This window comes from Pteronotus mesoamericanus, unplaced genomic scaffold (assembly GCF_021234165.1).
Source record: "Pteronotus mesoamericanus isolate MK-2021 breed Mesoamerican mustached bat unplaced genomic scaffold, CSHL_Meso_final contig_90, whole genome shotgun sequence".
NCBI lineage: Eukaryota > Metazoa > Chordata > Mammalia > Chiroptera > Mormoopidae > Pteronotus > Pteronotus mesoamericanus.
In genome coordinates this window covers 8,022,056-8,033,903 of record NW_026555277.1, presented here as the reverse complement: position 1 = coordinate 8,033,903, position 11,848 = coordinate 8,022,056, and the positions used below count along the sequence as shown (strand labels likewise).

The 11,848-nt window shown below is 58.7% G+C and overlaps 2 protein-coding genes across 2 annotated transcripts; one reads left to right on the top strand and one right to left on the bottom strand.

The window, feature by feature from the left end:
- Nucleotides 1-393: 393 nt before the first annotated feature.
- Nucleotides 394-5,197, bottom strand: CHPF (chondroitin polymerizing factor). Its single transcript, XM_054585621.1, has 4 exons — nt 4,619-5,197; nt 3,075-3,648; nt 2,373-2,552; nt 394-2,047 (listed from the first exon to the last, which is right to left on the bottom strand). The coding sequence occupies exons 1-4, from the start codon at nt 4,930-4,932 to the stop codon at nt 788-790; spliced, it is 2,328 nt and encodes a 775-aa protein (XP_054441596.1). The 5' UTR covers nt 4,933-5,197; the 3' UTR covers nt 394-787.
- Nucleotides 5,198-5,482: 285 nt separating this feature from the next.
- On the top strand, nt 5,483-11,760 carry TMEM198 (transmembrane protein 198). Its single transcript, XM_054585622.1, has 4 exons — nt 5,483-6,274; nt 8,821-9,396; nt 10,474-10,676; nt 11,042-11,760. The coding sequence occupies exons 1-4, from the start codon at nt 6,109-6,111 to the stop codon at nt 11,177-11,179; spliced, it is 1,083 nt and encodes a 360-aa protein (XP_054441597.1). The 5' UTR covers nt 5,483-6,108; the 3' UTR covers nt 11,180-11,760.
- Nucleotides 11,761-11,848: the final 88 nt, after the last annotated feature.

Here is an 11,848-nt window from a genome sequence, read left to right as displayed (position 1 = left end):
GGCAAGGGGAGCGGGTGGCCCAGCAGGCCTGGCCCAGCTCCCGGTCCCCCTGCCCTATCCCCACCCCTGGCATCCCCTCCATAGGGAGCAGACAGACCTTTCAGACCCTGGCTGGGTTTGGGGGTGGGGAAGAAAGTCTTCTCAGGCCTCTGTCTCCAGTCTGGTTTTATAAAGTGCTGACGAAATTAGGAATAAAGAGGCATAAAGAATTCTCTGTGTGTATGTGTGGCCAAGCTGGGAGCTCAGGCAGGGCTGGGCATATGCATGACTTGCTCCCTGGGAAAAGGAAATCCAGGCCCAGCCAGGACAGGGAGCCTCCATCTGCACTGCCAGCCTTCCCTGCTCCCTGCCTACCTTTCAAAAACTCAGAATCACCAGTCCACACTCAGCCAGTTTATTAAAGGCAGAGAGCTTCATCAGGGGTCCAGAAGGGAGAAGCTGGGAGCCACCCTACACTCCTCTCTCAGCTCCCCCCTTCCCCAACAAGTCATCTACAGCCCCGCCCCCGGGTCATGGAGGCAGGCCTGGCGTCAGGCAGACTGCACTACATAAATACTGAGGCCACAGCTTGAATCAGCAGCGTCTGCGGCAGGGATTTGGGGCGGGAAGGGGTGGCTCCCAGGGCACCTCCCGCAGGGCTTGTCCTGAGCCTGAGGACCCACAAGCCGGAGAGAGGGGGCCAGTGGGCTGTCCTGAAGTCTGAGGCTGTCCAGGGGGGCTGGCAGGTGGCTCTGGGTGGTTGGGGGAGGAGCACCGCCAGGCCAGCGTTTTGGGGTGCAGGGTGGGGTCAGGTGCTGTTGCCCTGCTCCTGTTCAAAGAGCAGCATGGCGAGCTGGGTGCGGGAGCCCAGGCCTTCCAGCATGCTCTGGCGACAGCGGTGGTACAGGTCCTCGCTGAGCCGAGCGCTGCACGTCTGGGCCCGGTAGCGCTGCAGCAGCGCCGGCTCTACTGCCCGCAGCACGTGCAGGCTGGAGAAGCGCAGGAACAGCTCGTACACATCCATGCTCTCCAGGAGCTCCTCCTCCTGCTCCGAGGCCGCCGCCAGCCGCCCTCGGGCTGCCACATAGTCAGAGTTATAGAAGCAGGCCTCACTGGCTGCCTGGCGGTCAAAGCGGCCCGTGTCCCGGCCCAGCTCCGGGGGCCCTGGGCCCTGCGGTGGGGCCACAGCTGGGTGGAAAGCCTGGAAGTGCATGGGAAAGAAGGTCTGCCAGCCAGAGATGGCGTGCATGCGGCAGCGGTTCAGAAAGTCAGGCGTGAGCACCGTGTCTGGCCCGGCCAGCAGGAACAGCGTATCCAGCGGGTGCTTCTTGGAGAGCAGATCCATGAGGCGCAGTGGCGAGGGGGCGGCTGTCTGCACACTGAGCCAGGGGACCCGGGCACCAGGGAATCGCTGCTCTAGCTCTGCCACATGGGCCTTGACAGGTGCAAAGACATCTGCATGGGCAGCCCGCTGGGCCTGTCGTGGCTCATACAGTAGCAGCAGGGTTAAGGCTGCTGCGGTATCACCAGGCTCCAGAGCTGCAGTGGCGAAGGCCTCCAGGAAGCCAGGGGCCAGGTCACGCTCGGCCGCAGCCAGAGGCAGTAACACAGTGAGACGCGAGGCCTCGGTGACGTAGGGCACAGGCAAGATCTCCACGCGGCTCAGTGGCCGCAGCAGCTGCACTCGGTGGGTGAGAGGCCGGCGGCCACCCTGGGGGGTCAGCGCCTCCAGCTGCAAATCCAGTGTGTACTCCATACCCCGAGCGGGATCGAAGCGTCGGTAGCCATTAACCAACTGCTGCTTCTGGAGCCGCAGGGCTGGGTGGTAGCGACGGTTGAGCTCCTCCAACGCTGCCCCCAGAACGTCGGCCACGTCAGCCCGGTCAGCCCCACGCAGAGGGCAGCGGGGCGAGCCATCGGCACAGGAGAAAGCGTGCTGCTCAGTGAAATAGTCCCAGCGCAGCACCTCAAAGCGGGAGGCTGGGCGGGATGGTGCTGGAATGCCCACGGGCCAGGCGGCTGCCCGTTCCCCATCAGCGGCCAGGCGGCTGGTGTTCTGGATCTCCCACTGGGTTGGAGAAACAGACCATGAGCGAGGCACAGACCCCAGGGGCCAGCACACAGCTGGGGGACGGGGCAAGCGGCAGGTGCCACTGAGGATGGGTCCTGAACTCTGCAAACCTCTGCCCTCCCAGGGCTCCTACCTATCCTTTCCCCAGGTGGAGGCAGCCTGAGAGTTAAAAGGGGGGCTTTATGGAGGGGCTTCTCAGAATGGATAGAAATGAATAGGGACAGAGGCAGGTGTTTTCCAGTTCTAGCATTCATATTTTACCTCCCTGGGATCTCTAAGGCCTCACAGGGGCTGCCCTCCCACCCCCTGGCCCAGACCATACCTGCAACTCCTGGATCTCCTGGTATGTGCGCTCCAGCTCAGCTCGGGCAAAAGCCTTGTGCAGCTGGTACATGTGCACAGGGTCACGCACAGGGTGAGCGGTCAAAGCGCTGCGGAAACGAGGGTCCCCCTCCTGCACGGGCTCCCCAGAGCTCAGCTCCAGGTAGCTATAATGTACTCCCTGGGGAGAGGAAGGGAAGGGGTCCATAACAGGAAGAATGATGGAATAGCTTCTCCCCTCACCTCATAGTACGTGTCTCATCTGCCCATCCTGTGACCTGTTGTAGACTTGCAGTCAGAATCCTCTGGGTTTCAGTGCCTTGACCAGTTAGGAGCTTGTGCGACCTTGGGGCAGCCTTTGCTAGCTAGCTCATCAATGGCATGGGCATGCATCTGATGTCAGAGCTGTCCAGGGGCTTAAACAAAATAGAAATAGCTAATACTGAATACCTATTATATGCAAGCCTTCCTTATTTTTCTAATCCTTAAAACAACCCTAAGCAATAATTATTTCCATTGGTATGGATGAAGATACTGATGCTCAGGAGATTCAGTAATTTACTCAAGGTCACAGGGATAGAAAAGGACAGAACTGGCATGGAGACCCAGGCCTGTATCTCCAACCACACCTTTGCCTCTCAGGGGAAGGGCACAAGTTCAGATAGGAGGCACCAGTGGGGTGGCTTATCTTCTCACTTCTCACCTCGTGGTCACCGGTGCAGCCCACCCCTGTGGCATCGAGGATGCAGCGTCCCAGCCACTCGTCGGGACGTGCACTGACGATGTCATTCCGGCAGCCTTCCAGGTGGGGGCGCAGCTGCTGCAGCAGAGTGCGAGACAACAGTACCCCAAAGCCACCATGGCAGTAGCGGCCTGGAGCAGGCTCTCCACCGATAAAGTCCTGGGGCCGGCCCAGATAGAGGTGGGCAGCAGCTGCCAGGCTGAGGTGGCCAGCGAGGCGCGCCAGTCCGTGTGCCTCGGTGTAGGTGGTATCATGCACTAGGAAGAACCAGTCAAAGTCGTCACCATGCTGCTCCAGCAGGTGGCGCAGTGCCAGGTGCAGGTGGCCGATGGGCCTCTCCTCGCCCAGCGTCACCACGGCCATGCCCGGTGGTGCCCGACGACCTCGAGAGCCTGTCAGGAACACCACACGCTCTAGCCGGTGCCCCAGCGTGCGGTTCACGGCCACGCCCAGAGTGGGCAGCGTGGCCTGTGAGGTCAGCACTGCCACCAGCAGCCTCTGCCTGATGCCCAGCTCGGTGCTGATGTAGCGGGTTCTGGGGAGGAGACAGCACAAGATTATCAGAAAGGCAATCGGGGTGGGCAGGAATAGGGTAAGTATAACAACTCTCTCCCAGGGGAGAAAGATAGGTGTTTTGGGGAGATGGCAATATTCATGCATATATGGAAGATATATTGTGGGTCTGATTCCCTGTTTCACTACTTAGCAGTTGTGTCCTTGAGTAAGTCATTTACCCAATCGGTGCCTCAGTAGCCACATCTGAAAAATGGGGTTGCTTATAGCTACCTAAAGCCCTTAGGCAAATGCTTGGCTCATAGGTACTCTACACACCATGTATACCAGGACTTATTTCTGTGTAAATATGCCATTGTACCACAAATACATTACATAAATGATGTAATGGAATATATGGCATAGGGGGTGTATTGAGTGTGTTTGGGGGAGGGGCAAACTGGAGCTCAGGAGTTCCAGTAACCTGTCTTCCCTAACACAGAAGGTACATCGCAGAACTGGAATATGAACTCGGTGTTACTTAGGAGAAATTGCTTTAACTCATGGACAGAGTCATTAGTGGAATGGCTACATGACTCCTCTCTCACACATCTCATCACGAGCTGTCCCACCCAGGAACACGAGATACAAGTAAATCTCAGTTTTCTCTTCCTTCTTTCCCCGTCTCTATAAACCCATTTTATATACCAATAATTTCTCTAAATCCAACAGCCCAGCCAGGGAGCTAAGAGGATCTCTGGGGGACTACGGAGTCGAGCTGGTGTAGCACAGAGGCGGACAAGTTCAGCCCAGGCCGGACGGGGCCCGGAGAGGGCCTCAGATGGGCTCCACAGCTCCTCGGGAAGCAGAGCCATCGGAAGTTATCCGGGCCCAAAGACTTCCTGGCCGGCCAGTCTCTTCCTTCCGGAGCCTGACCCGGCCCTTGGCGGCCTCCCCAGAGCGCCCGTCCCCGCCGGTGCCCACGGGGTGGAGCTGGCGGGGCTGATCCCTACCTGACGGCCTTTTTGGCGGCCTGGCCAGGCTGTGCAGGGTGGTAGGGCAAGACACGCGGCTCCCAGTTCTCCCCAGCGTCTGAGCCAGCCCCGGGTCTCTCGCGCTCCGCTCCGTGCTGCACAGAGTTGGGCCGGCGCGCCGCATTGGTGTTGCCTCGCGGCGGCAGCTCAGAATCTCCGGGTTGGGGCGGCCCTGGGCCGCACGGCTCCTCCACCCAGGTGACGCTGAGCAGGCTCAGCGTGAAGCCCAGGGAGATGCCCACGGCCACGGGCCCTGCGGGCCGCAGCACCGACAGCAACAGCGATGCCCGCATGGCGCCCGGACCGCGGGCCCCCGGCCCGGGAGCAGCCCCAGAGCAGCCAGAGGAGGCTCCGAGGGGGCGGGACCGGGGAGGGGGCGTATCCGGAGGGCCCGGGCCAAGCGGGCGGGCCCGCTCCCGCCCCGCGGAGCAAAGCCCGCGGCCCGAGCCGAATCCCCTGCTCCGCGCTCCAATCCCCCTCCGGTCGCCGCTCTGTGTCGCTCAGGGTTCCTGCTTTGGGCGCGGGAGCCTCCGCCGCTGCCGCCGCTGTCCGACGTGTCACTGCGAGGGCCCCGCCCCCGGGGTGGGGTCTTGGGCTCTAGCTACCGGAGAGGGAGGAGTAGGGGGAGGTTAAAGGGGAAGGACCCCCGGAAGTGCCCCCTCCACAGCGAGGGAGAGGGAGACGTCGGGGCGGAGTCCCCTACCTCCCCCTGGCGTGGTTGGTGCGTCCCGGATGACGTCAGAAGCAGCCCGCCCCTGCCTGGCTAGTGCGCCCGAGTGACGTCAGGAGCCGAGGCCGGAGCTGTCCATCAGCACCAAAGGCCGCGGGCGGGCTCAGGGCATGGGGCCGCGGCTCTGGGGCAGCCCAAGCCCCTGCTCTCGCTCCTTACCCTTCCCCAGGCCCCGCCCGAGTCCCCGGACGCCGTGGGACTGGAGTGCCAGTCGGTGTGGGAGGCGGGGCGGCGACGCCGCCGCGCAGAGACTGGTCCCTTCGGCCCAGCAGCCGCCTTCCCCGCACGACGGACTTTTCCCGGACCCCAGGCAGCTGGGCCCTCTGGCGCCCCGCAACCCCGGACCCTACAGCCACTGCGCAGCCTCTTTCACTCAAAAGCTCAGGTCGCCTCCAGCTCAGGTAGATTTTGGACAATCCCGGATTTAGCCGCCCACAGACGAGCGTCCTGGCTGCCTCCTCACCGGCAGCACAGTGCCCTCATCTCCCCCCACGCCAGTTCCCCTTTTAACTTCTTCATCCTGGCCCCCTCTAGCCAGGCACTTTTGTTCCCTTTGTCTTTTGTCCTCCACTTTAGGGATGCCTGCTGTGGGCACCACTCCTTTGTCCGGTGTGTCCTTGCCTAGTTCTCCCACTCCCGTTCTTGCCCCATTCTGGTGGAGACCCAGGACGCCTCCTTGACTCCAACTTCTCTCTGTTAGGCTGACCTGGGAGGGTGAGTCCCTTTCGTTCCTAGAACTATGTCAGGCACTGTGGCGACACTGCGGTTCCAGCTGCTGCCCCCTGAGCCAGATGATGCCTTTTGGGGTGCACCCTGTGAACAGCCCCTGGAGCGCAGGTACGAGGCACTGCCGGCCCTCGTCTGCATCATGTGCTGTCTGTTTGGAGTCGTCTACTGCTTCTTCGGTGAGACCCCCAACTCATCCCTTACCTGGGCTTCCCATTGTTTCCCTAAGTTATTTTCCTGAGGCACCCCAAATCTCCAGAACTTCACCACCACCACCACCACCATCACCACCACCACCATCGCCTCCACCACCACCACTACCTTTTCTTACTTTCCTTCATCCTACATGTGCCTAGATCATCTACTCTAGATCCTAGAAAACACAGGGTTTCTTGGAATAAGGCGTGCTTCAGTTTGAACCTGGCTTTGTACCTTACTAATTGTGATGCCTTCTTGGGCACATTAACCTCTCTGAGCCTGTCTTCTCATCTGAACAGTGGGAACAATGATATTTACCTCACCTAGTGTTGTTATGAGAATTAGTAGGGACTCAATAAATAATAGCTATTGCGGTAAACATGTGTTTGGGTCGCTGCGCTAGGTAGGAAATGAAAACACTTAGCAGGGTGATTAGACATGGTCCCTTACCACAAAGTATAGATGGGGGAGGGACTTCTGGAATATTCACATCTGTGATATGTGTTATAGCTGACCCTTGAATAACACAAAGGTTTGGGGTAGAGTTGGAAATCCACATGTAACTTAAGTTGGCCCTCTGCACCCACAGATTCCCAACCAGGGACCCCAAATACTGTTTTCAGTTTGCAGTCAGTTGAATGTGTGCATGTTAAACCTGGGCATATGGAGGGCTGACTGTATATTTACTGAAAATATCCATGCATAAGCGGACCCGTGAAGTTCAAACTTATGCTGTACAAGGGTCAGCTGTAGAGTAGGCGAGATGGTCGTCACACACGTGGAGAGTGCCTACAAGGTAGGCTCCAACAATCAGGGCTGCCCTGAAGAGTCGTACAACATGGCTACTGTACAAGGGAGTTCAGGTGCATAGGCAAGCGGGGCCTGAAATCCAGCCCATGCTCCAGTTGTCAAACTCTAGGCCTTGGCACTGGGCTACTTTGCTTAGGAGAAGGCACGCCTTTTTCTAATGTGCACAAAGGTGCCAGATGGACCACTGGAGTGAGTGCCCAGTGACTCTAAAGCAAGAGTTACAGAGCTTCAGGGAGGAGAGCAAGCTCTCTTGGCTGGAGGCCCAAGGAGAGCCTCCGGGAGGTGCATTAGAAGTGACTGGAAGAAGTGCAAAGGAAGTTTGGAGGTCTGGGTTCCAGGCTTCACAGGGGTGGGGCGGGATTTGTGCTCTGATGCCTCTACACCTCCCCCTAGAGTGGCTGGGTAGTAGGCAGGAACGGGAACCAGATGGCTCTTTTCTTTCCACCCCCAAGCTCTTGGCTGAACGACTGCAGAGTGGGCAGAAAAAGTGCCCCTCTAAGGGTTCAGAATACATTCTGGGCCTCCAAAGAGTGTGTGTCCCCTCACTCCCGCCCCTGTCCATACCCACTCTCTCTGCAGTTGCTCATCACATCCTGACATTCCCTCTCATGTGCTCCCCTGTCACCTTACTCCTCTTGGAGGCCCCCACTCCCTGGCCCTTGGACCTGAGCCCTTGTGTATGTCCTTCTCCTCTTTCTGACCCCAGAACTTCCTGAATCTCCTCTTTGGCCTTTCTCTTTGGCGCTCCCTGACTCTTACCCCCATCTTCACAACTGATTAGGACCTACGAGTCCCTCACTCTTCCAAGTCCCTCACCCCTAAGGGGCCCAAGAGCCCTGTAACTTCATTTTCCTGGAACTCCACAGCCACTATTTCACCCTGTAATCTTCTTTGACCCCCTGTGGGGGGCCTATGACCCCTTGAAAGCCCTAGTGACTGCCGCCTCAGTTGTCTCATCACTTTTTATCCTTCTGACTCCATTTCTCCTAACTTTCTGATTCCTAGGATCTCATTGCCTGATCACCCCTCCCTGCACTGTGACCTCAATAATCCCATTTCTCTGGCCTCAATATTACTCTCTTTTTGAAACCCTTTAATACTCTCAATGATTTCAGTCTGTCAGTCCCCCTGACCTGCAAAGACCTCATCTCCTGGAACCAGCCTCTAATAACCCTGCTTCCCTGTTCTCTTTGTAACCTTTTAATGGTATCATGTTTCTGAAGCCTTGTGACCCCTCCAAGACCTTGTCTTTATGAACCCGTGTGACCCTCATCTCTCAAATTCTTTCTGACTTCCAAAGGCCTCACCTCCCTGAACCATCCCTCTCCACAGACCCCAATGAGTCTATTGCGGATCCCCTTATGACCCCAGTGACCTATTTCTCTGACTCCTATGACTCCAAAGACTCCAGTGACCCATCACAGATTCACTCTTGACTCCAATGACCTATCTCTGACTCCTCTAACCCTCAAAGACCCAACGTTCGTTTCAATGACTGTCTCTCTCTTTTCCAAATGACCCCTAGTGACCTCTCTCTGACCTCCCTTGACCTCAGTAGCCCCATCACTGGTGCCCTCAGGACCCCGATGACCCCTGATTCTCTTATCTGTGTCTTGCCTCTGGTTCCTCTGTGATTCCATGTTGCCGGCCCCTCAGACTCCTTGCCTCCATCCCGGTGACCTCATGTTGGCCCTCACTGGCCCCTGTTCCCCTCTAGGTTACCGCTGCTTCAAGGCAGTGCTCTTCCTCACTGGGTTGCTGTTTGGCTCAGTGGTCATCTTCCTGCTGTGCTACCGAGAGCGGGTGCTGGAGACACAGCTGAGTGCCGGGGCGAGTGCAGGCATCGCGCTGGGCATCGGGCTGCTGTGCGGGCTGGTGGCCATGCTGGTGCGCAGCGTGGGCCTCTTCCTGGTGGGGTTGCTGCTCGGTCTGCTGCTCGCCGCTGCCGCCCTGCTGGGCTCCGCGCCCTACTACCAGCCCGGCTCCGTGTGGGGCCCACTGGGGCTGCTGCTGGGGGGCGGCCTGCTCTGCGCCCTGCTCACGCTGCGCTGGCCCCGCCCGCTCACCACTCTGGCCACCGCTGTGACTGGTGCCGCACTCATCGCCACCGCCGCGGACTACTTTGCTGAGCTGCTGCTGCTGGGGCGCTACGCCGTGGAGCGGCTGCGAGCCGCCCCTGTGCCTCCCCTCTGCTGGCGGAGCTGGGCCCTGCTGGCGCTTTGGCCCCTGCTCAGCCTGATGGGTGTTCTGGTGCAGTGGAGGGTGACGGCCGAGGGGGACTCCCACACGGAAGGTGAGAGGGCGCTGACCAGGGTGGGCATAAGAGAAATGGGGGCGGGGCGGTGAGCAATTCGGGAGTCGGAGAAGCTGTACACACAGGCGGTGGAAGGTCTCAAGAGGGTTAGAGCGGTGACTCGCTCCTGCTCTGGGATGATAGGACCTCATGGGTACTATTCATTCCACTACAATGTGTGGAGCAGCAGCTCAGCGCTGAGCCCATTCCACAACTGGAGAGATCGCAGAGACAAGACAGGAAAAGTCCCTGGCCCCTATGGGGTTAGATTTGGGTGGGTGGGTGGGGAGACACAGGTTACAGACATACAAACACGATAATTCTAGTTGTGCGGTGATATGAAAGAGATATGCGGGTAATATGAGTGACCTGGCCTCCTGAGGTTATTGTAGACAGGGTGCTCAAGGAAGGCACTTGGAAGAGGTGACATTTAAGAAGAGTCCCTAAAGATAAAGAACCAGCCTTGCAAAGGGCTAGAGAAAAGGGCGTAGCAAGGGTGGGGGCCCAAGGAGGAATGGGCGTGGCTTGCTGAGGAAGTGAGGCTGCACTGTGGTGGCTGAGGGTTCCTGATTGCGTGGGCCCTCTGGGCCACCACCAGGACTCCAGGATTTTATTAGAGGGCAGTAAGATGCTGTTGGAGGTTTAAAGCACGGAGGATACGATCACATTTAGCATTTGGGATGCTCATTATGGCTGCTGAGTGCAGAAAGCACTGGGGGAGGCAAGCGTGGAAGGGAAACCAGTGAGGACGCAGCTGTGGTTGTCTGGTGGATAGATGATCATGGCTGGTCTCGGGGAGTCACCTACGACTTAGAGTTGGGAGAGGAATAGCAGCTGGGGAGGGAGGTACCTCCAATTTTAGGAATCTTCCACAAAGACCTTCAGAGGTAAAAACAAAACAAAACAAAACAAAAAACAAAACCAAAAAAAACAATGGAAGTCTCATCTGGGAGGTGGAAGACCAGAAAGGGGGGAGGTTACACTCAAGGGGAATCTGGATGCTTGGAACCCCCAGGCAGGAAGGGTGGGATGATGCACGTGGGTCTCTGAGACCCTTTTCTGCCCATCCCTTCACAGTGGTCATCAGCCGGCAGCGACGCCGTGTGCAGCTGATGCGGATAAGGCAGCAGGAAGAGCGCAAGGAGAAGCGGCGCAAGAAGAGACCCCCGCGGGCTCCCTCCAGAGGCCCCCGGGCTCCTCCAAGGCCCGGACCTCCTGACCCTGCTTATCGGCGCAGGCCAGTACCCATGAAACGCTTCAATGGAGATGTCCTCTCTCCGGTGAGCACTCTGAACCCCTCCAGTCCAAATGGGGGACACGGGATTGTTGTAAACTCTGTCCAAGCAGGACTGGGCTTTCCCCAGGGGCCGGCCACTGTTTAGAAGGCTTAGATTTTGTCCACCCATCATAACCCCTACAGCAGGAGCCTGATGGGTCCAGCTCTGGGATGGGGGAAAGGTGTCTGAGTAAGAGTTTTCACAAGGTAGGGTATGGGGTAGGGTGTCAGGGCTGTGGACTATGAGCGTGATGGGGTCCTGGGCCTATAGCTGTCTGGGGTGAGTCACAGGCTTGTGGGGTTGCAGGGAGGCGGCTCCCAGGGCAGGGGTCTGCGGCTGCACTCACATCTGTGTTTACTCTCCCACAGAGCTATATCCAGAGCTTCCGGGACCGGCAGACGGGGAGCTCGCTGAGCTCCTTCATGGCCTCACCCACAGACACGGACTATGAATATGGGTCCCGGGGGCCACTGACAGCCTGCGCAGGGCCCCCTGTGCGGGTATAGCAGTATGGCTGCTCCAGCCTGCCTGGACTCTGTGGTCACCAGCTCTGTCAGCTTGGGGAGGCCTGCTGGTCCACCACCCAGCCCACTTGGCCCTGTGGCCTACGGCTGTCCCTCTCCCCTCCCTGGAGAGGGCTGGCCTGGCTGCTAGAAGGGAGGAACTGTCTCAGGCTAGGCCCGGCCTGAGGGAAAGCCCCTCCCAAGCTCCCAAGGGGCTCCTGAGGGACGCGAGGTGTGAGCCCCTTTGGGGTGTGCTCAGGGTTGTGAGCGTGTCACCTGTGTGTGCGTGTGCATGGAGGGGTGGGCTTGGAGGAGACACTGGGACCTTGCCTTAGATTTCCGAATGGTAGGGCTTCTGCAAGGTTGGCCCCACCTCCTGTCCCACTGCTGGGGTCCCACGGGCCACTCTCCTGCATGTCTAAGTGGAGGAGGTCTGCCTTCTTCCCCCACTGCTCTGCCTCTCAGCCAGATTCATCCAAGGCTCCTTGTCCTTGTCCACTGCAGCACCCCTCACCCTGGTCCCCTGTCCTCTGCAAAGCCACCAGCCTGAGGGCAGTGGCAGGGGATGGGGGTGGGGGGTGCTACCCTGGGCTGGGTTGGGGAGGGGACCTCGGGGGAGAGGGCTTCAATGCACGATGCATGTCTGGTGTCTGTCATGCCACCCCGGACACC